Raw genomic sequence first — 26,750 nt, 5'->3', positions numbered from 1 at the left:
TTGCTGCAGAAACACAGAGAGTGCATTTACCAAGATCCAGTTGGATGAGTGCAACTTGGACTTAAAAATAGATCAAAGACTAAATAAATACAGGCTGGATGACAAGTGTGACCTGGAAAGCGAAAGTAAAATAGTTTCTTTACCTCGTCCTTCCTCTGTGTGTGTGTGTGCGTGCGTGCGTGCGTGCGTGTGCGTGTGTGCGTGTGTCTGTGCGTGTGTGTGTGTGTGTGTTGTGTGTGTGTGTGTGTTAGCGCCGCCCACAGCCTCTCTCCTCCGTGACGTAGCAGGCAGTATGTCGCCAATAGTCTTCAGTTGTAGAAATGGCAGCGCTGAGACAGGAGCATCGGTATGGGCTCTCCTGTGGCAAAATCAACAAAAACACCCCGAATCAAACTCTTTATCACGTCAAACTCACTGACACTGCCATCCGGACCCTCGAAGGCTACCAGAACCTGAAGGTAAGAAAAAAGATCGCGTTGAACTTTGAAGCTTGTGTGTGTTTTTTCAGCTATATTTTCATTTTCTTAAATCGCTTCCTAACTCCGGGAACTGTACAAATCCCTATTGGGAAGCCTGTTCTTCCCTTTTGGTAGAAAAAAGTAAAGTGTAAATAGTTAAATCTTATCGACAGAAGCGTTCGTGGTTGATAAATGTTGGTTTATTTTGGATGTTATACATTAGAAGACTTAGCTTGATTTATTGTGATCACAACAGGCAATTCAATACGCTTTGATGAATGAAGGGATTTCATAAAATTCCCCCATAAACCCTGAGTACAATTTGTTTTGTGCAGAAAGGGAGAGGCTCAGGCTATTTTCAATGTTGCATGCCTGCTTGTTTACCAAAGCGTAATCTCCCGAAAAACCAAAAGGTATTAAACTTCCCATATGACAGACAGAGGTTTGTGATTATGCCCTGAGCTTTAAAAACCTGCTGTTTTTCTCTGCTTTTCTATACATACATTGCATCTTAAATTTATGATTTAGATTGTGGGCGAACACAGATCTTCAGTCATTAAATGTTTTTAAAAGACAGTTATTTTTTACTCGTTTCGCTCTCGGGAATACATTAATAAACAAGCTATCAAGCAAATTATTCGACTACTCTGAATCAGAAGACTGTTTTATTGCTTTTATAGTCCATTAGATTAAAACGAGATCATTAGTCTATCCAAATGGTCTTTCCCAGAGCAATGCTTGATAAAACAGTTAGTCCCACAGTTATGACTGCAGTTGGAGACTCATTTGGGTGAGGTGTTTTTTTTGAGGTTCAAAACAAATAAGTGTATTTGCGTGTGGCCGGAACACAGTAAAAATAGACTTGGATGTTGGACTCGGCCTGTATAGTCTGGGCATTAGGCTCTGTGGCAGGGCTCGACAAGTTTTCGCTGGGCTCTTGTGTATTATTGTTTTTTGCCCTTTACACGCCTGGAAGCCCGCCCAGCTCCGGAGCTCATTGGTCTGTGAAGCTGAGTAAACTCCAGAGCTCACACAACCTGACAGCTTCCTCCAGGCCAAAGCAGGCAGGCAGGAGAGGTTACTGCAAAACTTTTCCAAGTTAAAGACCACCCGAGAAAAGGTTTTAGACTCACTGTGGCGTGAAATGTTTTGTCCTCAGGAACCACAAACCTGAAAAAGTTTCCTGTTATTAGATGTGATTTATTTAGGGTTTTAATGTCTGTGTTGTGGGTAAGAAGAAAGCTTGTTAAACCTAAAATAAACAGTTCTTATATAGGAAATTGTTGAGCCTCTTTATATATAATTAGGGTCATTTATTTGCCAATTATTTTCTCAAGTAATTGAGTAATTGTTTGGTCTATAAAATGTCAGAAAATACAGAAAAATACCACACATCACAATTACACAAATGACAAAGATATTCAATTTACTCATATAGAAGACTCAAAAATATTCCTTTTTGACAAGTCAGAACATTTTGCAAAACAAAAAAAGACTTAAAAAATCAGTTGATATTTGAAAATAGTTGCAGAGTTACTTTCTGTTGATCAACTAATAGTTTTACAATTTCACAAAGCTGAACCTCTTTCCCTTCAAACTTGTTTTTGAAGGGAAAGAGGTTCAATTTACTATCCTTGCAGATTTAGAAACCAAACAAATATTTACATTTAACAAGTAGGAAGCAGTGAATTTCATGCACTTTTACTTAGTAAATTACCTAAACGATATGTTTCTATTGTTCCTGTAATTCATTAATCCGTACCTAATAAGGCGAACTATATATAAATGCTTTAATATTGTAAGTAATGGCTCCATTACTAACAACAACTTTGGGTTGCCGGGTTGTAAAAATCCCTTTTGTCTGGTGTTTGACGTTTAAATGTTGTTAATATGCAGTTTTTAAATGTTAATACGAACTCATGGGTGTCTCAATCTCTAGTAAGCTATAATGTCTAAAGTTATAAATAAGTTATTAATTAATTAATTGTGGTCCAAATGCTGCAGGCGGCTGAGGATGAACACCATTCAAAGGGATTTTTCACAACCAACCCCAAAATTGAAATTCTTATTAATGACTAATAACATTTCTAAAGCTATTAGTTACAACACTTACAGCCTTCACTAAAGGTGCCATATTAGAAAGTGAAACCAATTGATTGGCTAATTGTTTCAGTTACAGTGATACTCCTAAATATTAATAAATTATTGTCATATTTTGAATTACCATATAAAAAATAAGCTGCTTTATTTTCCACGTGTGATAAACCCTCTGATTTTGCCCTAAGGCTGTGTTGTCACAAACATCATGTGCTTTAATATTTATTATTCCATTCAATATTAAAAGCTAACGGATGATGAAGAAAATCCCAACAATACTCTTCAATAGGGAAGACATCTCCCCAAACCATTAATAATAAATTAAGAGCGCTGTCAATCACGGGCACAGCTGTACTTCACAGTTAATTGTCTCCATCTATTAACTATGTATCATGTTGCCTCAAAGGCAGATTTTCTTTTTTATTTCTTTATCAGTTGGGGGGGAAAGACACAATATGATGTTGTGGAGCTTAAACCAAGTACACCGTGGTCTTGGAGATCAGTACAGCTATAAACCACAGCAAAGAGCGCTTATAAAAATACATTTCTTTAATTATACAATTGGTTTCAAATGGAGTTTTGTCTTTACTCTGGAATCTGTTGTTGCTTGTATTTATTGAATCAATAAACTAAAACTAAAACACACAAACATGTTCAGCAAACCGACTGACACAAGCAAAGTTTTCTGTAGGCTACAGATTGATTAATCACACGCATTCTTCCGAAGATTAGGGATAGAAACCCCTGAACTGTAGACTGAATGATATAGAAATATGGCAGTAATTCATCAGGGCAAAGCCTGATGGGAAATGGCAATTATGGCAACGTTTTTGGCATTTAATGAGGAAAGTTTACCAAGCCATGTCTCATCAAGCCAGACTGCAGTTATCTAGAGAAATCTACTGAGCAGAGCTGGAACAATGGATACATATTTTTTCACTCATAATGTATGAGCTGTCTATTAGATTAAACATGATTCCTGAATCAATGACCAGTTTCTCTCTCTCTCTCTCTCTCTCTCTCTCTCTCTCTCTCTCTCTCTCTCTCTCTCTCTCTCTCTCTCTCTCTCCTCAGGCATCACTATCAAATCAGCCAGCGATTTGCTTCAAGGGGAGCCAGGGGGTAAGATGTTTTGCATGTTCTCCCTAATGCCTCAGAAATTGAATGCTCTAATTAGTTCTGTTTGCTGTGACAGTTCCTCTGCACATCTTATTTGATTATTAAGCATTCAATAAGTGCTTGCATGCATCAACGAAGAGGTCAAAAATCCTCTGACTGAAATGACAGTCGTGGACTTTGTTGCCTTGGACCATTTTCTTTCCTAAAACTGAACGATCAACACTGATCAACACGGAGTATGTGGCTCCTTTGAATGCACCAGAGCCCAAAGCCTGAAGAAGAGCTGTCAGTAATTTGCTCAGTTATATTATGTTGTATGAAATATCCAAGACGAAGTACATCATCTACAAACATACTTGGCTCTGAAAGCAAGGCGACATTCCTGTGAAGCGCCTGTAAAGAAAGATGCCTGTGTCCGGCTAGATTAGCCGGGCCAATATTACACCCGCCCTGGCTTTGCCTGCTAGGCTACTACACATTTACCACACAATCGGCCCTGTCTAAAAGGAGCTGTTCTAATCCCTGCAAGAGCCGATTGCATTGACGAAAGTGACTTTGCTCTGTACACAAATGCCAGCCCTGTGTGCTCACACAGACCCTGGAAACCCTAAGACAGGGTACGCTATACCCCCAGGCTGCTAGCCAGGTTACTGGGTCAGGCTTGCAACTGGGGAGGCTTTGTTCGGGGAGGGGGAAGAGGTAGGGGGGTTGGCGAACCCCAGGGAGCCCCCGTGTCTCCATGCCTGTTGTCTCTGTGCAGACATGAAAGATTTGAAATATGGGAATGATACATGAGCGGTGGAATTTACAGCGAGGCAGGAAGGAAAATATGTCCAAAAGAGAAATAATATTATGTAAACATGTAATAAAACATCTGTAAAACCAGCAGCAGATTAACCTGCTTAGAAGAGTCTATCTGTGAAGAAATGTTAAGTGAGGGCAATTTAAGTGTTCTTTAATCACTGAATAGGATTTGGTGATTATATCTCGGTTGGCACATTACATATTCAAATTGCTTTGCAGAATTCAAGCACGGGCTCCCTCCCCCTCTGACAATAGTCCCAGAGCTGGACGAATGGGCATTAATGAGGTAGCTGCAACCATTGGTGATGGGGGAGGCTAGATTAAGCCGTTAGTGGGGGAGGATGTTGGTGAACATGGCAGTCTGTAATACAACAGACCGAGAGGATAACCAGTATCTGTGTCTCCAGGTTGGAGGTTTACAACATCACAGATGTAGCTACTTTTTATTTGCTGGATATGTGTTTGCTGGACATCATCCCTTCCCCAAAAGCAGCATGAGCTTCAAGAGGTCATGTGTAGCAAGTGAGGAGGCTTGTGTCCACTGACAGTTGCCAGCTGTAGAGCTCCAACACAGAAGCCACGACTGCTTCTCTCTGATCTTTGTCCTCGCTGGCTCATGTCACATTTCCTGTAAAGGGGCACTTCCAGGGCCACAAAAACCAGAGGAATTCTTCAAATCACTGTCTTGGCTTCTCTCCAGGGCTCAGCGGTATCAGGGCCATGGCTCCTATCGAGAAATAGCACGCTGAGGTTTTTCGGCTGCCTTTCTCTCTGACCCTGCGGCATTTAGCCGTACTATTGTAAATTGTCTGCCAAGCTTGTAATCATGCGATGAAAGACACAGGCTCTCAGATGCCCCTAAATCTAGTGTTCAAGGCAACTGTGAAGTGTACAAATTACAATTAAAAAGTGTGCTATTTATACTCGCCTCAATGAAGTTTAAACAGACTCAAAAAATGGGATGACATTAGAGGAAAGTGAACCTAATGCGTATGATCAATAACTAGCGACTGGCAGTGAAATAAAATAAATTAAATTAAGTGGAGACTGTGATGCAACTATAAAGAAATAAGGGAAGTAGAGAGATACACTTTTTTTACATTTCGTAAAAGCTGGAAGTTGAAAAGAAATTAGATTTCTGGAATACTTTGAAATGATCACCAGGGATTAAGGCATATATTCAGAGCTGGTCTGGGTTCCCATGGCCAGGAATTTCGCATCCTAGTGCCTATTTTCCTTTAGGGCTGGCAACGCCGCCTGCTTGTTGGCATGATCTTTATCCATTTAGGAAGAAATGAAGCTTGTGTTAGTTCTTATTTATTAGATCCAGGCTGCAGAGTGCATATTGATTGGGAATGTGTTTTATCCATTGCTTATGTTATTTAAAATAACATACTTCACATACTTCTTTTTCTTGACTTTTCCATTCACACCTCTGTGTGGGTTAGCGAGCACTGTATCTCACCTATTATATATTTTTTTGCAAAGTGGTTCAGTTTTATTTTGTACCACTGAACATAACATTTATGAGTTATAATATTCTCGTAGTACACATGGACATTACATTTTAATATGCTATGTTGTGCTGTGTCAGGTGTGACATTGGTTTAATTTCCTCCTCAGTTCATAAATGTTGAATTGCAGTTGCAGAGTAATTGTTTTTGTTTATGGCCCTGTCTGTATTTATGTGCACAGCTGTCACATAAAGGCAGTGGTGTTGGGATGAGGGGAATGTAGAGGTGCTCTTAAAGATATTCTCATGACGACTGTGTGTGAAGGCTGAGCTTCCCCTGGGTTCCCTCCCGCCGGCCCTCTTGATTATTTTGCCATTTCACCCCATGCCTTGGCTGAGTCCTTGGGAGACATCAGGGCCTCTATCTCACACACGGCTGCTCTGACTCAACCCCCTGCCACCACGCCGCTTTGCTTCGCCTCCCGCTTGCATTGCAAATAAGCTTTTGCAGTGTGCAAGTGTGTATGTGTGCATGCACACATCATTTTTTTTCTCATTTTTCTTTTTTTTTCCTGGAAGCTAATTAGAATAACAATAACAGGAATGCGGTTTGAGAGCCGTCCTCTCCCAGTGGCATAGCAGTGAGAGGGAGAGTTGTCCCACGTGTTTCTGAAAGGGCACACGCCGCTCTATTCATCCAGATGTGTTAAGCAAGGCAAAAGTCTCTGTGTTCTCCACTCGTCTGAGGCCCACTCTGTTTATGTAGTGCTAGTTGGCCTCAGGATCTTTGGATCATACAGTATATTTTAGGAACAAGCCTCACGAGATCCTGCAGTTAAAAATGACTTTTCTTTAGTTAGCTCCTCTGTCATTATTGTGTACTTTTGCTTCAAACAAGGGATTTCGAAGGATGCCATGGTGACTATGGCAGTGTTTCAGTAGAGTATGGTTTAGAGAGTGCTGTAAAAGATCATGAATAAATGGCACAAACTGGATAGGCAGTGTGACTAAAGATGGTAATATGTAAGCAAAAACATAATTTGCCAGAATTAGATACATAGTGAGAAACAGAGTTGTGTGTTTTTGTTGTTTGTTTACATTCCCAGATAATCTGGAACCATTAGGACAAAAGATGTAACTGTCACCCTGGGAAACGACAAAAACACACAATAACAACACAGGCTGTTTTTAAAAAAGTGGCAGAGGGAATATGCAAATGTAAATACAGTTTGATTGGTTGTTAAGTAATAGGCTTGATGTCCCAAAACTCTGCAAGCAAAGCCTTTAAAAGATTCAATTTGGACAACCATAAAATATTAACATTGACATAAAATCAAAGGCAATAAACGAGATGCTGTTTTATGAGGAAATGCAACAGACTGATGTGTTAGACTGATGATAAATGTTTGGGAAGTGGAACTTCTGTGTTCTCATTTACCCCACAGGCTTTTTGGGTATTGGTAAAGTTGTCTGATGAATGACTAAATATAATGCTTATTGTGATGTGTGCAATTGATGGCAGTTTGGTGCTCTAATTTATTAAAAAGCTCCAATTAATATGGAAGCCCTTGGCAGTATGTGTCCAATCAGACAGCAAGTGTGTGTTAATTATATTTTATTTTGTGTTCTCAGAGATGTTTGTAGTTATATAATATTCACATATTTAACAATGTTTCTTTTTCTTTTTTAACACTCAATTAAGTTCAGCAAAATCTTATACAATTTCTAAGAGAACTAAACCTCATTTACATTATTACAAGTAAGGTACCATTCAAATGACTTCTGATAAATGTTACGATCCTACTGTGAAAAGCTGTCGATTATTAATCATCCAATAAGTCATTTGGTATTATGAAAAGAAAGCAAAGTTGAAAATAAGGAAACATTTCATACAGTGTTGCCACTGACATCTGAGGAATGACAAACATTCTGTTCTTGGATTTAAAAAATGCAACACAACAGGATATGAGCAACATTAACAATGCAAGCATGGACAATGTTTTTGTGTACAGGATTGAGGAAGCTTAACTCCAAAGGCTTGAAACCAACACCAGAGAGCTTATGTTTAACATAAAGACAGAGTTTATACCGGTTTATGTAATCCTTATTAGTTTTGTGCTGGAAGTCTTATCCACCACACAAAGCATAGTGTGTCTATATATCAAGAGGGAATTTTGGAAGTTTTAAAGTTTTCTTATGTAAGCTACTTATTATGTTCTTCATAAGCAATGAGGATACCATTAAACTCATAAAGCTAATCACCTGAAAAACAAAAACTCCCTGTTCTTACACCTGTATTTGTGATTGACAGCTCTTTGAGTGCATTATGTGGCTCACCTTTTCAACCCATGCAACCTGATTTTACACAACACATCTTGGTGCATGTTTTGGATTTCCCCCTCTTTACCCAAGTTTCCCTGCAAGTTAATCAGGTTTGAACATACTTTCCAAAGCAAAGCACAATATGTGAATTTTTAAAGGATTACAGATTGCCTGCTTGCGTGGAGAGAAAAGTCTGGTAATGTACAGCGCAACGCTCCAAGGGATTAGGCAGGCTAGGAATCAACCAGGGAAACACACTACTGGTGTCAGTGCATCTGGGGTAATAAATGTGTTAAGGGAATTTTCAGATGCAAATTAGGCAAGGTTTAGATGGGGGAATCCTTTTAGAGAAATAAATGTAGTTTTTGTTTACATATTGCGAATAGAGGAAACCGTGGCCTAAACACTCAACAAAACATCCATCCTTCTGTGTATGAAGAGGAAGGCACCTACAGTAGGGAGAGGATGGGGTTGTCGGGGGAGGGGAGACGGAGAGTGTTTGTTGAGGTTGACAGATTATCCCCAGCCTCTTGGAAAAAGACTGATTCTGCTTGGCATAACAGGCAGTACCTTGGGGGATGCTCGACAGTTGCCCATCCCCATATCCCCGCACTAACTCTCGTCAGTCCCCACCCCCCTTCTTTTGCTTTCCTGTCTCTACCAACCCCCCTCAATGAATAGATCCTCGAGCACAGGAACCACCACTTCCATTCAGGCTCAATGAAAGCATGATTTAGACCATAGGAGGTAATGTCACATGTTTTGTTTTTAACAAATCTAAGTCACAGTGGAATTGTTGATTATACTGTACAAAGCTTGGGGACAGAATAAGAATAATTAATGTGACTCCTGCATTTCTCTGAGACACTGCACTTGCTTGTCTGCATGTGACATTGAAACTGACAGTTGAATGTGTCCTACTGTCAATGCCTCAACTTGTGGAGTCCATTATATGATGTACGATCTCAACGTTTTTGCAACAACATATACCTAAGTAAAGAGGAACACATACACTTGCTCCAGCCAGGATCCATCCCCCCTCTTCTCTGCTGATTTGCTCGTCACATTCCTAAAGGAAGACTATTTAGGACCATCCCTCATGCACTGGCTCTACTGGGAGCCACCGACACCCTCCTACCCTCCCTTTCCCCTTCCGCCATACACACCCCAAACCCCCAATCCCTCCCTTTACCCTCCAACAACACACAGCCACACGTCCCCGCTGTTCATGAATAATCCAAGCGGCCCGACAGGCCATTGCACTCAGCTTTGTGGGGGAAGAAGCTAGAACAAAAGATGGGCAGCTCACAGAGCAGCTATGGCTGAGTAGGCTCAGATGAGAAGACAATGGTAACTAGTGTCAGTACAGACAGGGGCAGGAGGCAAGGACTTCAGAGTAAATCACATATCCAGGCGCCTGCTCCCATCTCAGTGTTGCCATGCCAAATCGCAGAGCTGGGAACCTTGCCTTCTCGCTTTCGTCTGCAGAGCAAAGAAAGAGACGACAGAGAGAAAAAACTATCCTCTCATCTTTCCCTGCAGATGTTTGGCTTGCAAAATCACAGGACTGAGGGGGGAAAGTAGATCTCCTTAGTGAAGCTATTTTTTCCTTCCTCACCAAATAGCAGGGTTAAGAACTCTGTTTAACCTCATCAAAGATGAGCAGTTTAAACATGCTCGCAGAGTTAAAGATGAAGTTTTACAAGGACATCCCCGACGGTGTCCTTTGTCCTTGTTCAACTGCTGAGCCCCCTGCCAAGATGTTCTGTTCCAGTCCAGTTCACACCTTAGAACAGCTTGAAAGTATTTGACATCTCCAAACACACAAGCCCTGGAGTAGCAGATGTGGCTGGGCCGAGGCCACAGAGGCAGTTATTGTATCAGCCCGTACGCCCCATGGGGGGCGCAACTGACAAGGTGTTAAGGATTGCCGTTCTGATGCCATTTGGTTGCTCTGATTGTAACTGTCCAACGGCTAAACTTGACTCATATCGTAATAATGGGCGGCGTTACTGGACACAGCTCTCACTGCTCTGTGTTTCTTTTATGAAGTTTAATTTTATTTAACTGACACATGTTGATAGTACACTCTGATGGTAATAATACCTCATTAAGCTTTTCTCCAATCCTAATCTTCTGATTAAAGTACGCACGCAATCATAATTAGAATACTATGAAGCATAAGCAATTTATTTAATTATTTCCCTGGTTCTAAGCAGGGCAAATATTACTGATTTAATAGTTCTCCATAATCATTAAGAACTCCTACAGCAGGAATAGCACATTCTAATGATACAGCAGGCAAAATATCATATATATTATATATTGTGCCATACAATCAAAGCATTGATGTAGATGTAAATATTGAATGTAAGCATAATATCTCATAATAATGCACATTAAACCAATTTTCCATCTCACTGCTTATAGAAATGCTTATAGAAATGCATGCAGCTTGATTCATGTGTCTGTTACATGGACATGTATACATGACTCATCCATCCCTGACCTGAAAGTAGAGCTGTATGTTTCTTTGAGCTGATATTATCTGTGTCTGAACTCTGTTAGCCAGTTTGATGACTTTTAAAAAACTCTCCCTGTGTGTAATTATTGTGACTCATTTACCATTTTACTCGTATTTAAATGGAGCATTGTAAGTTCAGTGTCTTTGTTTCTATTTGAGTTTGTTCCTAGATGAGTGTACATGGGTGATTCCTAAAAGTTTGGCTGATAATAGTCCTCTCCATTGACATGGAGCCTAAACCGTCAGCTAGATATTTGACCTCACTCCCTGCATGTGCCCTGTGGGAGTGTGAGGCTTCATCAGCCTGAAAACAGACAACAAACACACACACACACACACACACACACACACACACACACACACACACACACACACAAACACACACACAAACACACAGGGGATCAGACCATAGCTCCATATGGAGATGTCTATGACTCAGCGTCTCTATGTAAATGTAGACCTACTATGTGACTGACAGCAGCTTCAGGATCACCAACTTACAGTAGAGTCTTGTTGTTGGTATGTAGCGACCAGATAACATGATTGATAATATTTTATTTCCGAAAGTGGACTCAAGAGCAGTAACAAGTGTTTCCTACCATGATAAACACACAATTGTTAGTGTTTCACTATCACAATACAGATGGAGAGAAAATAACAACCATATATTAATTAATGAAATATTATGGATTTGAACTTTAACTGTTTTCACTATTGAGTTCAGGCCATTAAGGCAAAACAGTTTAAACTTTTGGAAGAAGAAATAAAACATTCTTCCTCTAACAAATGAAAACTTGAACACATAAGCAATGAAACACATCGTTGTTCATTGCAATACACTCAAGTGTTATGCAGCTACGGGTGTACTTTGTCTGGTATGACCAGTAGCGTGGTGGCTATAATAGCCTGACTGATACTGGATTTTTGATGCCAATATCAATAATTAAGATACATCTCATAATGGCCTATAATATGTAATGGAGACACCGTTTCTAAATCATCTAAAACATATATCTTCTAACTTTATTGCTATGCAACTGAAAGTACTGACTCAGTTTGATGACTTAATGACTTTTCTCTTCTGTTACACTTGTTGCTAAGCTAAGCTAATTAGCTGGTTTACATTTATCGTACAGACATTCATTACATTTGAATGTAAAACTGTACTTTTTAATGTAATGTAAACTGAAGTTTTAAGTTTCAACTTTAGGGTCTTGTGTTCTTTTTGGCTGCAAATGTGTGAACCTGATGTTCGACAGACAGACTCTCCTTTAGGAGTCAGAAACTGGGAACTAATGGGTTAACTGCCATATGGTTATGTAGCTTGAGAAGGAAGCTGTGAATGAAACGGGGGCGACCTCTGAACAGTCTGACCTGAGTGACATTGATTAGAATTAGAATGTGAAGTGTGCACGGTGGCATGGACAGGAGTGACAGGCAAATCTAATGCATGGCTGGAGGGGCTCATACTTCTGCCATCGATTGAAAGAGGGGACGAGGTGGCACTATTGCGATGCTAAATGCGTAAATGTGTGCCCCCATCTTATTAAAAGCTTGCTTTTGTTTAGCAGGACTCTCAATTGAAAACAAATTCAAATGCAGTTCTTCTGCATGCCTTTCAATACGTCACTTACCCCATTTTACCGACTTGTTGCTTCTAATTTTGGTCACGGCTCCTACCACTTTACTCTCTTAAAGTAAAAGGTCCTGAGGACATGGCTCGCCTCTTGTCCCTGCTCACTTTGATGCTTTTTTGGTTGATCGTCCTTAATTAGCGTAAAATCCAAAGCAGACGTATGCAGGACTCCGCTTTACCACTTCATGTGAACGGTCAGACATAAATAGGTCAGAATTAATGGTCAGCTGTGTGTCTCAAGTGTTCACGGCCTTGTGGGCTGCTTTGCGTTTTGTGTTGACATGGGTGGGCTTGTGCACATGAAGGAAAGCTGGAGGCTGATGGGGGTGGGGTGAATGGCATGCGTTGGGTTTTAGAAGAGGAGGAGGGGTGTTTAGTAGAGGAGCTGTTCATTGGCTCCGTGCTGCAAAAAAAAACTGCTTATGGCTTTGCTGCATGACTGGGCATTTGTGACAGCTATAGTCCTGCCTGCCACATCTGCCAGGGATACTGTGCTCTCAGCCAGTCAGCTTATAATCAATCACTTACGACTGATAACGAAAGAGGCAGCTTCAAGTCCATCTGACTGATGTTTGTTTTTCTTTAGACCTGCAGTTCAAAAAGTGCCTGTGTGCTCTGAGCTGTTGCAGCTATCGCACATTAAGTACTACTCATTAGTAAGCACGTATTCGTGCTTGTAAAGGACGGATGATTATCATCGGGCTTCTGTTGAATCTAGGACACTATCAACAAAAGTACTAAACTGGCCATTTTCAGGTTGAAACACAGCTGCAGGCGGTGCAGAAGAGAGCTGCTGCTAAATGTGTTTTAAAGGACATGGTACCTGTTGGTTAAGGACTTTCTGTGTTTAACTGTCCTTTTAGTGGAAGTAGGTTTTTGGGTCATTTCATGTAACAGGTTTCTAGACCTGCTGGCTTGTTTGTTGCTAGGGAGCTGCGGACAGTCTGTGACAGAGGAGGTTATCGCCCAAGTGAAAAAGCTGTTCGCTATACTATTGTTATGTTTTGCCTTTCAGACAGGCTCCTCCCTTGACTGGCTACAGGTCATCATCCCTGACCTGAGAGATACAATGTAGCCTCTGTGATTGGCCCAAGTGGGAGATTATTTAGGTCACATTTATTGCTTAAAAAAAAAGAAAAGAAACAGCGAGTCAAGATGGCTCAATCAGTTTCTCTTAAAGAATCTGCTTTGTTGATTTATTTTATACAGTGAGTTTTTTTCAGTTTGAGATTGCATTTAATCAAATCAGGATGCATTTGAGATGCTTATTACTGAACACACCATTAAAATAAGCAATGCTAGCAGATACAGTCAAGCATGTGAGAGTGTGCTAGATAACACTGTAAAACTGTGAAAGCAAAATTAGCATGACTTATCTTTTTGTAAACACAACTGAAGGACCATTTTTACTTTTTTTTTCATTATAAAAGGCATCATACTAATTGTTTTCATGTTTCATTATTTATCTTGACAGTACGTTAAGATCCCAGCGCCAACTCCTGAAGCTCCTGATGGATTCCGAGTCTTCTCCTTCTACCTTTCCAGTGACAGCAAAGACAAGCCTCAGTCTAGCTTCGACTGCATTCACCAGTATGTCTCAGGGTAAGCAGCACACATAACTCTTTCTATAGTCAACCACAAATGGAATTTGTAGTAAATTTGGTGTCTGAGACCGCAGGGCCTTACCAAACAGTGGCTTCTCTCTTCAGTACTACAACAACAGACAGTACCACTGTCAAGCTATATTCAAACAAGACTACAATAATACCCAAAGGCCGTCATGCCACAACTGACCTCAAAAGGTGTGATCAGTAATATTGAGAACAGAGAGGTAGTGTTTGCGGCTATGCAGTGTTGAAGGCTTGGTTAAAGTACTGAAGACTTTCAGTCTTTATAAGTGATTTATAACGCAGGACTAGAATATGCAAGCAAGCACAAGTCACAGAATATGTGTCTGACAACATTGAAAATGATTGTATGACAGCAAGAATCTGTATCTGACAAACGGCCAGTTAATTGAGCTGAGCTTGAGAATATGTAAGCTGGAACTTTCTGAAGTCTTCTCTCTCCTCCACACAGGGAGGGCAGGGAGCACCTGGAGGGCCAGGGCAGCATTCAGGATAAGATCACAGTTTGTGCCACAGACGACTCCTATCAGACGACCCGGGAGCGCATGTCTCAGGTGGAGAAGGACATCTGGAGCCGCTCAGCAATTGAGATCAAGCCAGGGCCAAGTAAGCTTTTGCCTAATAGATGTATCTACATCCTGGTGGATCTTCCAGCCTCCGTTTTACGTAGCAGCCTTCAAGCATGTAGGGATCAAGGACAGATCATTCAAGTTTTCATCTACCCAGAAAGTTTCTAAACCATTGCTTCTCACCATTTCATCCTGCTGATAATTGCCATATGGCGTGGAAGTTATCACATAATTGATCAAAGAGCTGCGTTGCAATTATTCATGCGAGAGGGATGCCTCTCTGTCTTGTCATTTTCCTTTCATTTTGGCCAGATTGCTCAGGCACTGTGCCAGCTTGCCTGCCAGCACCATTAATGTGATTGAGTTTGCCAGAAGTATGCGCTAACAAGTCTCATGCTGATGAAGTTTTGCCTAAAATGTAATTACACTGACTGGAATTGAATTCATTTTCATTTGGTGAAATACTTCTAAATATCATCTAACCTGCAATGATCTGGTCCCTAACATGCAGGATATTCTACTTGCAATTAATTTTCTTAATTCTCTGCAGTGGTTTTAGGTTTTAGAGTCGTTCTGGATTAAATTGACCATGCTGCAACTTTATAAATGATCTAGTCATGAGGCTTCATGACACTTAAAGGTCCCGTGTGAATTTAAATGTTTATGTAGATTATCTTTAATGAATGGAAACATGTTGCAGACCGATGCTAAAACATGATGTTGAGGCTAATTGCTGTAGCAGCCAGCTGTTGGAGCTGCTTCCTACACATTACATGCCATGCTTTGCTGCCGAAATAGGCCTTTATAAAATAATTGTTATCAGGCACATGCATTCACCTCATAAATGTCGGAAAAGAGATGACAGATCCCAGTTAAAACATGCAGTTACATGGTGTCCTATGCTACTTGAACATGTCAGAATAAGCATGTGTCAAGCACATACCTTTTGTTCCTCTCTCATGGACACTAGAGAGAGAAATAAGTGGGTTATGGATCACAGTGCGTGCCATATGCAGTGTCTTGTGGTGACTGATTATGGTAACGTAAAGCTATACTCATCAGAAAAAATGTCCATATACCAACTCACAATTACAGGTTGCAGAGTAGAAAAATGTCCACAATTTAGATGATGATGTATGATTTAAAGTTCAGTTGCATTCAGGGAAAAGGAGGCATTGAAATATAGGCAGTTAAAATATGTGCAAACACCAGGTGTTGGACAAGAATGTAAAAGTTCAAAGAAGAAATAAAAGATCAAAATTAATGAAATATGTTTTGAGGTCATTTATTTCCTACTTAAGCGTGTCTAACTCTTTCCTCTAAAATATTGATGCATTATTGCAAACAGTTGCTATTTTTAGTGTTTGATCATTGCTTATAAATACGCCCACAACTCTGTAAAGCGTGTCAGTTACCCTAAGGGAGACACGCTGCTTTCATTTATCACCGTCAAGCAATGGTTCTTGTTGCTGCTTGTTTGAAATGTGGCAGTACAAGTTGTTTCAGTGCATGAAGGATAGTTGCATGAAATCTACATGATCTGGTTCAAGCTAGATGTTGAAACTAGCTCCTGCAAGACTGTTGCATTTTGCAAGTAGGTTTAAAGTTTTAATCTTACACTATACAACACTATATAATTCAAAAACTGAAATCTCAAATTGCTTTTAGAAATATTTTACTGTAATGTAAAAAACCTTTTTTACATTATGATACTTCTACCATGCTGTCCCTATGAAAGCGCTGTTAGTCTTCGACCTATAGCAACCTCCAAAGTATGGCTTAAGGTTGTAATGAGATTACAGTCTGCAGATATCTATAAGCACTGCCTACCCAGGTCCAACTGAATTAGTACTGCAACAGGAAGAAAGGGCCTCTCTGTGTTAGTTGTTTTAGTTCCCATACTCTTCTGTTTACCCAGCAGTAGGCTAACCCTACTATCAACCTCTGTCACTCTTTTCCACTTGCCACAATATTACCTCTGCACATCGACACAGAAAAGTGCACGAGCACAGCTCTGTGTATAAAGTATTTATGTAGGTAAATAGCTTTTGCAGATTGGGATGTGCTGCACATAATGTATCTGTTGCGTGTGCATTAGGCAGATTGCATGACAATAGAGCCCAAAAGGTTAAATGTATGGTGTACAGGCCTCTTTCAAAATCAGGGTGTGATTTGTATAACTGGTCCGAGCACTGGATCAGGACAGATATGTTGGCTGCTATTACAGGATAGGTATGGGAATCCTGTTATCAGATCAGTTACAATCTCCTTGGTCTGCTCTAGATGTGTGTATTTTAACGACAGTACGGTCATATAAAACCAGCTTTAGATTACTGCCGTGATAACTTTTTGATCCAAAAACTTGCCCTTATCATCCACAAATCTCATGTTGAAACAGCTGTGTGTCCTTTTGTTTTGATCTCAGGTAAGTGCGTGAAGGTCCAGAGGAAGCAGGGTCTGGTATCAAGCTCAGATAGCAGCAACAAGCACTCCCCCAGCAACAAGAGAAGTCTGGTTCCCAGCCCTGTGGCACACCGACCCTTGAGGGATCGCATCATTCATCTCCTGGCCTTAAAGCCCTACAGGAAACCTGAGCTGCTACTGTGGTTGGAGAGGGAGCGGGCCAGTCTAAAGGACAAGGCTGACCTGACCTCAGTACTGGATGAGGTGAGACATCTGTCAGCTTGCCATGTATATGCCCTGTGTACTAGTGATTCAATGTACTCAGAAATAAAGTAAAAGAAAATATCAAAAAGTTGAATGTGATGAATACAAATGTGATGGTTTTAGCATCAGTTGAAACGGCAAAGATAAATGAGTCACTGACTTGCTATTTTGTTAATGATACTAATGAAAAGACTACAGCTGTTACACGGTGATGTCAGTAGGTTTATTTCAGGCTTATTTCCTGTGTTCACAATGTTTGAGTGTCCCACTGCAATCATCAAGTGGAGACTGTGCCGCTGCTGGTAGCTGTAATTACGGCTGTGCTTTAATTATCTTTAGAGGAGAAGATTGTGCTTTGACAGTAGAGGGGTGGGGTGTCTCCAGCGGGGATCTGACTACTTTCAGAATTGAAAGTGGTTGGTTTGTCCAGATTTTTATCAGCAGGATTAAGTTGTATAAGAGCAGGGTTAAACTGTTTACAGCGGAAACAATACAGTCCCACTGAGTCGCAAACAGGTCTTTTATTTAAATGTAAGGTTGAGTTACGGCATCGCAGGTTAACACAGTTTGGTGTTTTTATGACTTCAGCTGGCCTCTTTTCCTGTTGTACTCTGCCCTCATTTCTGTTGACTTTCATTGGGATCTGCCTGTTTTCCAGGTTGGTAAACTGAACCCTAAAGACCACAGCTACACTCTGAAGGATGAGCTCCACAGACACGTCCAGAGAGACTGGCCTGGATATGCAGAGGAGGAGAAGCAACTCATCCATAGACTCCTAATAAGGTGGTAAGCCATAATACACACAAGTCGTTTGTGTTTTGTTTTCGAGAATTGGAAATGTGTAACAAAATGTTCTGTTTTGTTGTTGTTTTTTAAAGCAATAGTTCAACATTTTGGGAAATATGCTCCAATTAAATGAGAAGATCGATCATGTCGACACTAAATATAAAGCTAATGCCAACAGACTGTTAGCTTAGCATAAAGACTTGAAACAGGGGGAACAGCTAGCCTCGCTCTGCATGGGGGTTAACAAAATGAACCTTTCAGCACCTCTAAAGCTCACTAATAAACACATTATATCTTGTTTGTTTAAAACACACAAAAAACAAACTTTAGAGTTGCTGGTTGGGGATTGTGTTACCTTTGGACAGAGCCAGGTTAGCTGTTTCTATTCTTTGTGCTAAGCTAACCGCCTGCTGACTGTAGCCCTATATCCCCTGTACACACGAGAGAGTGGAATGCATTATTCATCAAAGTCTTGGCAAGAAAGAAAATAAGTGTATTTCCCAAAATTAATTGTTAAACTATTGCTCTAAAGTTCTTTTAAAAGACCCGTTTGGGCAAAAGACTAAGGTTAATACAGAAAGGCCACTGAATTAATGTGGAGGTCTGCTGTGATCATGTTGAAAGGGGAGCTTCTAAATGACTACTTCTCTGCACTGATGAATCTCTTAATGGACACATCAAAGCTGAGAAAGATATTCCCTGCACTGTGTTGCCAAATGGCATTAGCATGGAAGGTTCAGGGCAGCAAGGCTGAGCTTTTCAGGGTGAGCTTCCTCCCCTCGTACGTTTCCTCTGCCTGCCAGTAAACATGAAGGCCATGTGCTTCATGAACGTTTTGGAAAAAGCTCAAGTTTTTTTGGCTGATTGCACAACCCCCTATATTTACCTCCCCTGCTAAGTGTAAAAAGCTTACAATTGTAGTCATCAAATTGTTTGCCAAGTGTGATAAAACTGTGATAGCCTGTAAATACTGTAAAGTCCAGATTTCTTTGCTCTAGTTTATTAATGTTTTGGACTACACTCTTCTTATTCAGGCTTTCTTACTTATGTTATTTTATAGTTCAGTTGATGTTTAATTGTTCCCAACTCCACTCAAACTGACCATATGATTAAAAAGGTTGCATGAACCCACTTCGGCGTGTGACTTGTTTGAGGAAGGAGCTGTAGGAAGTAGATTACCAGAGAAGAGGGTTTGGTCCTCCAGAGGTTAAATCTGCTGCTATTGTTCTGCTCACTGGACTGTGTTTAGTCTTTGTGCTTGCCTCCTGTAGATTGCATCACCAGAGACACAAAACAAAACATACCACATTAACTAGCAAAAAGCTTTGGTAAAAATGTTAAAAAGATTGACAGTTTTGTAATGTCAATAATTATTTCTTCTGTGGAAAAGCTGCCACTGCTGTCTGGAAGGCGTGTCATAATAAATGATAATTGCTCATCCACTTGCTCATGAATCTGCCAAAGCGAGCTGTATGACCTACATACCGCCTCTTCCTGTTTAGCTTTACAGGCCATTTACCTCGCAGTTACTGTCCAACTGAAGGTGCTGTGTCCTCAATCTTTCTTCAGGAAACTACAGCCACTCCACAGTAGCCAGTTGAAGAGTCCCCAGTCCAACCAGTCATTCCACAAAACCCCCGGAGACTCTCCTTCGCATCTCAGCCCTGCCAAGAATCTCTCTGTGGTAATTATTCACCTTGAATTCATTCTATTCTGCTACTTCTTTCTTATAAGACTGAGAAAACATACACAATAAACACATTACTGTAAATATGATATCTTTGTGTAGTTATATTGAGTAGCTTCACACTAAATTTAGCCCTAACTGGAATTAAAGGAATAGTTAGACAATTTGGTAAATAAGCCTATTTGCATTCTTCTCGAGAGTGAGATGAGAAGATCGATACCACTCTTGTGTTTTTTATGGTAAACTTGTAGCTGGTGCTAGTTAGCTTAACATGTTATGCGCAACACTATTTCTTGGCTTGGATCTCAACAGAGACTTCATGAAGTTACTAGTCCTGGCCAAGAAATTGTCCGGCATATAACCCCCCCTGCAAAAATGTAGTTTTTTCACTTCTGTTTTCGTATGGATTATACAAATGAGATACAACGTGAGCTGTTGTTAGCTGTGGACAGAGCAAGGCTAGCTGCTAGTCTTTATGTTAAGTAGCCTCATATATATTACTATTAGCATATATTACTATTAGCAAAAAAAAAGCAAAGAAAGACATATTCCAAAATGTCAAACTACTCCTATAAAGTAAATCTATGTAGGCACCTGATATAGGCACATTTTGCACATCTCATGTAGGTTGCACTCCAATATCCGAAGTAAAAAAAATGTGTTTTCCTCTCTAGAAACGTCCTTTGCCATCGGACCCATCCAACTTTCAGACCCCCAAAAAACAAAGACTATTAGACCAGTGTTTGCCTTTGCAGTCTCCGTCTCACGGAGACTACGGCACCAATGGGGCTCGTAGCTCCTCCAGTCATGGAAACTCTAGAGTACAGATCAAACTGGAGTTTGACAAACCCAGCAATCATCTCCAGGGGAGCCCAAATGGTCTGTACTCGCCGCACAAACTTAGCGGGTCATCTACTATTCCCAAACCGGAGAAAACAGAGCCAGCTCCTACTGAACCCCACCCTAAGCCGCCACACACTGACACATCCATTTGCACTGACCAACCGTTCACCAACGGCCAACATAAAAAGAAGAGGTCCAAAAAGCACAAAGACAAAGAACGAGAGCGCTCAAAACCAGATTGGATTGAGACGAGTCCAGATCTGAAGCATAACGGAGAAAATCTCAAAGGTAAATGGCCATAAAACCACACACAACTCACTTCTATGTAATGTTTTGTCACACTTGATGTGTCCTATTGTGCTGTCATGAGTCTGTTTTATATTACTTGTTCGGGCCATAACATTATCAGCTTTAATTTAGCAAAAAGGAAAAGAAACCTCAGGGTTAAGTTATACTTGGTGCTGGAGGCCCACAAGGAGCAATTCATATATTTTCCTTTGAGAGAGCAGAGAGTGTTGTTGGGGCTGTAGCACTTTCTCTGCCCTGCAGTCCTCACTCCTCGCTCTAGTCTGTTGATGATTGACTGTGAAACAGCTGGGTGACCTACGGTCAAGCGAGTCAGCAGGCAGCATTGCCTCCTAATCCGGGGCTGCTGACGTCACCGCTTGCCTTGGATCGGATCTCTTATCAGAGAGTGATAAATTATTCCACCAGCCTTGATATGATAGGCACATTATCGCATTTGCATTGGCAGATTGCTTTAACCTTTTTTTTTTTTTTTACGTGTGTGTGTGTGTGTTTTTCCTATCTCCAGACCATGAAGGGGAGAAAACACCTGTCAATCGAACCTCAGCAGAGGAACTGCCTGAATATTTAATGTAAGATTCAAACACACACTCTGCCCCTGACTGTGTTATATGTTATAAACCCATATTCAGAAGGGATTTATAATTAAGTAATGAAATCCAAATTATTGTTACATACATCAGTGGGTCCTCATAAGTCGTTGTGATATCATCTGTCATCAGAGTGTAACCCACTGAGAAGAGAAATCAACTTGTCCCCGAAGGGTTAGGATAAGCTTCAAAACATTCACAGAAATAGAGGGAAGTACACCACATGTCTAAATGAGCTGTCACAACGCTTTAGTGAAGCAAACACATGATGTTATGTCTTACATTTATACATCTGGTCAACACATCATGCTGTTAAATCAGTGACATGCCAGGCCAACGTTCTGCAGTGCCATCTACTGGAAGGAATTGGAAACAACTCGGTTTCAAAAGATCATTTCTGCTTTGAAATAACATCTTGTTTATGTTTTCTTTTCCTTTTTTTCCAGAAAATACAGCACCATAACAGCACTGGAGCAGCGGCAAGAGTATAAGGACGACTTCTGTGCCGAGTACGATGAATACAGAGCTCTTCATGCCCGGATTGGGGCTATCACAGAGATGTTTGTTCAGTTGGGCTCAAAGATCAACACTCTCTCCCCGGGAACACAAGAGTACAAGGTACTGTCTGGACCAGGAGCCTATAACTGCTCTGTTTCTGATCAAACTCCAAACCGTGAACTGATCAGATTCATGGCATCCTAACACTATTTCTTTTGTTATCGTTTCAGCTTATGGAGTACCAAATACTACAAAAGTACCGAAAGTATAAGAAAGTAAGAAAATGGTTTACATTTTTATCTCATTTCATGTAACAGTTCACTCATATGGACGTATTCATTCATATGTGGCATTTAAGATAATGTGTCATATTTACCAATTCAAAAATGAAACATCATTTGATTTTAACATTCTGTTCACCTGATCAGTGAGATTGTGCATCATGGCTTACCAATTCACTTAGAGGTTAGATAACTTTTCCTTTTAGATTTTATTGACATGAGTCAAGTTTTTATGCTAATTGCTGCCTAGGGAAATATTTTCTGTTAAAGCACCCCACATTTTCACATCACCTATTATGTCAGTCATGGACTGTTAAGCTTTAGCAATCATTTGGCATCTAGCTCCATGTCAACCCATCCCTTCTTTATTTCTGACATGGCTTTAGTAGCCGTAGTAATTGTTGTAGAATATTAGTGTCTAGTAAGTACATTGTATCAAACATAAGATGAAAGTGTGTAAAATAACCATGATATATAAACATTCAATATACTTAGTCTGGTTGTAAAAGCACAGCGTCTGTAGGCACAGCTGGGTGAAGGCCTGAATAACAGCACTGGACTTGTGAGAGTGGAGAGAAGGTCTCCCAATTTAAACCCGTAAAATAAACAGATTTATGAGACCCTTAGTATATCGAGGAGGAGATAAGGAGGGACATGCACCTGTGAAAAGGGCACGACTAAACTAAACTAAGCTGAAGACACCCTCTAAAAGCCTTATGTCAGGAAAACTCCAGGTGCTAATTCAGAGGTAGAAGGGTAAAAAACAACAGGTTGATTTATTAGTAGGAGAACTGGACACCGAGAAATGGACCTGTTTAGACTCATCCTCGTTGTAGTATGTGAACTAAGGTATAAGAAGGGGGGCCAGATCATTACTTTTTCAGAACTCAGCCGGCTGAGTCCTCAGAGTTTTGATCTGTACAAGAATAAACTCTTTTGTATTTGACTTTGCTTCTCTTCAGCGATTTTCTTTAAATCTGTTATAACTTGTAAAACCAGATCGTCTATAGCTTAGTAGATTTAAAAGTGTTTGTGAGAGAGGTCCAGCCTTCATCTCTGGCCCGGAGGACAGACTTCTTCCACGACATAATATTGTATAATCCTCTAATATAACTAGCCTACAGGCACTTCTAAAATGGTTTTGTTTTAGTCACATTTTTGCGAGGAAAATCTGCCCACAAATTGATCTAAAAAATTAGCCTTATATAGCAACGTCGGGGCTTCGATTGTACTACTGAGGGTTTTGCTGAATCCAATTTGAAACACTCAAACAAACCTCCCTGAACAAACTGAGATAGGTTCATGATAAGAATACAAACATTTTCTTCATGTTGGACCTTTTTCTGAAAGCTCACTCGTGCCCCTTTTTTTCTTTTCAGAAGTTTCCTGGTTATCGGGAAGAGAAGAAGCGATGCGAGTACCTCCATCAGAAACTGTCACATATCAAGAGCCTGATCACAGATTATGACCAAACACAGGGACTCTCCTAGTAAACGGCTTCTACCCTCAGCAGGGTGTAATATGATTGGACCAAAAGACTCCTAATGGACCTAAAGACTGCCCAGCTGGGACCTGGAGTCGCCGAGACACTATTCACTTTACTCCTCCGAGTGTTAATGGAATCGAGGAGCGAGGTTCTTTCTCAAAAGTGGGTGGAGACTACCGACTTGTGATCAAATGTTGCCCTTTAACATTATGGTTTTTAACTAAGATTATTGGCTGGATTCTGTTCTGCTGTAAAAAAAAAAAAAAAAGAAGGTCCGATGACGCAGTGAAAGCCAAATCCATTTTTCTGAAATGCAAAGCAGATGTGATCCTTCCTGCTTAATCGCATTTTTATTCTATCCTTTATCTTGTCAGAACTTTTTTTTCTTTTACAATGTTGATTTATAAAAAAAATTAAAAGTATTAAATTGATGGTACAATCAATCTTAGGGGGAAAGAAATGCTACTAAAGTCTTTATATTTATCATACAGAGGAATCTGTTTATTTGCTGTTTGCTGATAGAAAGTCAACACATTAAAGCACATCAATCATTCATTAGTAACAGTAATAAGATCAGATAATGGCAATAATAAGGTCACGCCATTAACAATGTATCTCCCTTCGGACCCCATGCAAACTAAATTGTATCAGGACTAAGAATCTCAATGTATCTCTAAAATGATCACAAAATCAAATGTAAAGCATAAATGCAAAGTTCTTTGGGCTGTGATCATAAGGAAGTTTACCATGTAGCTTTCCGCTAACGTCCTGGGTCATTTCTGAGAAATGTTAGAATGCCACAAAACTACTCCTCCCTCTACCTGAATGCTCGTGCTTTTGCACATATGAGTGTCAACTTCACCCACGTGTAGCCTACCACAAACTGCCTTTTCATTATCAACTCTCTCAAGTCTTCTGGTTATAGGTTAAGTGAGACACAGTACACACAGTAATCACGCTTTAGCTTAGCTGTAGATGAATGACTAAAAGCTCTATGAAACATAACATTTCAAAAGCTTACAGGGTATTTGATCTTGTTAATCAAACTTGTCCACACATTTTTGATTGACTATGATTTTGCTTTGGATAGAAAGATTGCAATAGAGATGCCTGTGGGTTTGTCACTCAGTTTCTTTGGTTCAGTTGGATGTAAGGAGCAGGCAGGCCTCTAGAGGCTGCTAGCGGGGCTTTTAGACTCATTTTAGACATTCTTGAATTATTTGTCCCGAGACAGGTGCATCTGAAAAACCACAAACTGTCATTTTATTTCACCTTATAATTAGCTGTAGTCTGAAGTAGGAAGTAGTGATCAGATTTCAGTGTTCTCTGGACGTTTGGATCAACGTAGCTGTGCTCACAACTGTTGTCTTAATGATGGCTTAAAATGGAAGAATGAAGCTAATATTTGCCTTAACATGCACGTCAGACATTTCCAAGGTGATGCTACCCTTGTTGGTTTAACCTGCACAGTTCAAAGCATTCTCAAGACTTTTTCCTGTAAATGTCTTTTAGTTTGAAGGAACTTGAGTTACTGGATAGTTGTTACTGGTTAGTTGTTGTCTTATCTGTGTTCTTGTTTTTTTCTTCCATGTACGTCTTAATCATTTTCTGTTTCTTTGAGATAATCATGAACTGTTAAGGAATTTAATTCACTGTCCCAATACTATCAAGCACCACTATCAAAAGAAAGAATCATTGCAGAAATGTATACAAAATAATGTGCTTTGCTTCTCTTGATTTCTCAATGAAAGTACTTAGTGGGCTTATTGTCACATATGTAGCAGCTCTTTTGCTTAAGTTAAATGTACGTTGTTTTACATGTGGTTGCTCTGTCTTGGCACATATGAACGTTTAAAAGAAAGGAATATTTATGAGCACTGAATATTGGAAAAATGAGAATTGTAAACCCAGATTCTGAGCATCAAAGCTAAAAATGCTGGATTTTTAAAGCTCTGCTAGACCAAAGTTTTCTTTATTTTGGCTGTTTGGATCTCTTCTCAGGACCAGAGACTCTTTTGTCTTTAGACAATATGCATTTTATTGAGCTTTAGCAAATGTGCCACACAGCTCCAGCCAACTTGAGAAAATATCTGATCAGTCAAAATGACTGAAAAATACTGTACATTTTGTTCAGGTACTGGATCTGGAAATCAATGAGGCACAGATAAACAAAATTATTTATTTGTTATTTCACAGAATTTCTCATTCAAAACAGAAAGGTACTGAAACAGTGTTTTTAATGATGGCGGGATGGAAACGTCCATAACACCATTAAGACCTAAAAGTAATAACAATTTACAGAAATAATTCAAGTTAAGCGCTTCCAATTTACCACTAAAGGATTATTGGTCAATTGTACAAAACATATGAAATCAAACAAAGTGCACATCATGAGCAAAACATCAGTATGAATGAAGATAATCGTACCATTCGTGTAAACATGTTGTTGGGACACCAGACTCTTGGTGAAAGCGGCCTCTCAAGTGCTAACTGTGATGTTTTGGTTTTTTTTACTGTTGCAGGAGCTACTACTGATTGTGCCTTTTTTTTATTCAAAGAGCAGAGCCACTGTGCATGTAGCGATCATTGGTATTCTGGAAAAAAGATTAAAAAAAAAAAGTAGGACCAGCAGTATTTACACATCTGTAGTTTCACACTGTTCAACATGCTTTGTTCATATTCTTTTAGATTAAGTTAATATCAGATGCCGTGTATAAAGTGTATTGGCACTGACATTTTTCCAGACATTTTAAAAGAATGCAAGGTTTTTCAGGACACCAATTAAACTGCATCTAATGTTCGCTATTTGCAAACATGTGTATTTGCAAAGAATGGCCTGGATTTTGTTTGCATTTCTTTTTCCAAAACAATTTCCACAAATGTATTACTTAGTTTGTTTATTTGGTTTGTTGGTACTGGAAAAATAAGGCCTCAATGAAAATGTGAAATCAGACATTTTGCCTATTATGAATCACTGCAGTTGATCTACCTAGGAG

General features: G+C 40.0%; 2 protein-coding genes across 3 annotated transcripts in view; one reads left to right on the top strand and one right to left on the bottom strand.

Annotated features, from left to right (window-relative positions):
* fkbp16 (FKBP prolyl isomerase 16) overlaps positions 1–12,650 on the bottom strand; it is a 40,576-nt gene extending 27,926 nt beyond the window's left edge. Inside the window, exon 1 of the mRNA XM_029433145.1 lies at positions 12,412–12,650. The gene's annotated coding sequence lies outside the window, so the exon portion shown is untranslated. The remainder of the gene's footprint in view (positions 1–12,411) is intronic.
* Positions 321–26,607, top strand: LOC115009266 (RNA polymerase II elongation factor ELL). Of its 2 annotated transcripts, none has more exons than XM_029433143.1 (12): positions 321–458; positions 3,630–3,677; positions 13,888–14,015; positions 14,493–14,647; positions 17,036–17,277; positions 17,936–18,060; positions 19,633–19,747; positions 20,425–20,881; positions 21,408–21,471; positions 21,936–22,107; positions 22,218–22,262; positions 23,648–26,607. In XM_029433143.1, the coding sequence occupies exons 1-12, from the start codon at positions 321–323 to the stop codon at positions 23,756–23,758; spliced, it is 1,800 nt and encodes a 599-aa protein (XP_029289003.1). In that variant the 3' UTR covers positions 23,759–26,607. The 2 variants fall into 2 exon arrangements, with proteins under 2 accessions (XP_029289003.1, XP_029289002.1); XM_029433142.1 differs by having other exon boundaries at positions 17,936–18,063.
* The last annotated feature ends 143 nt before the right edge of the window (positions 26,608–26,750 follow it).

The sequence above is a fragment of the Cottoperca gobio genome, chromosome 6, assembly GCF_900634415.1.
Source record: "Cottoperca gobio chromosome 6, fCotGob3.1, whole genome shotgun sequence".
Classification (NCBI taxonomy): domain Eukaryota; kingdom Metazoa; phylum Chordata; class Actinopteri; order Perciformes; family Bovichtidae; genus Cottoperca; species Cottoperca gobio.
The sequence above is the reverse complement of the archived record's forward strand: the minus strand, read 5'-3'. Positions and strand labels throughout refer to the sequence as shown.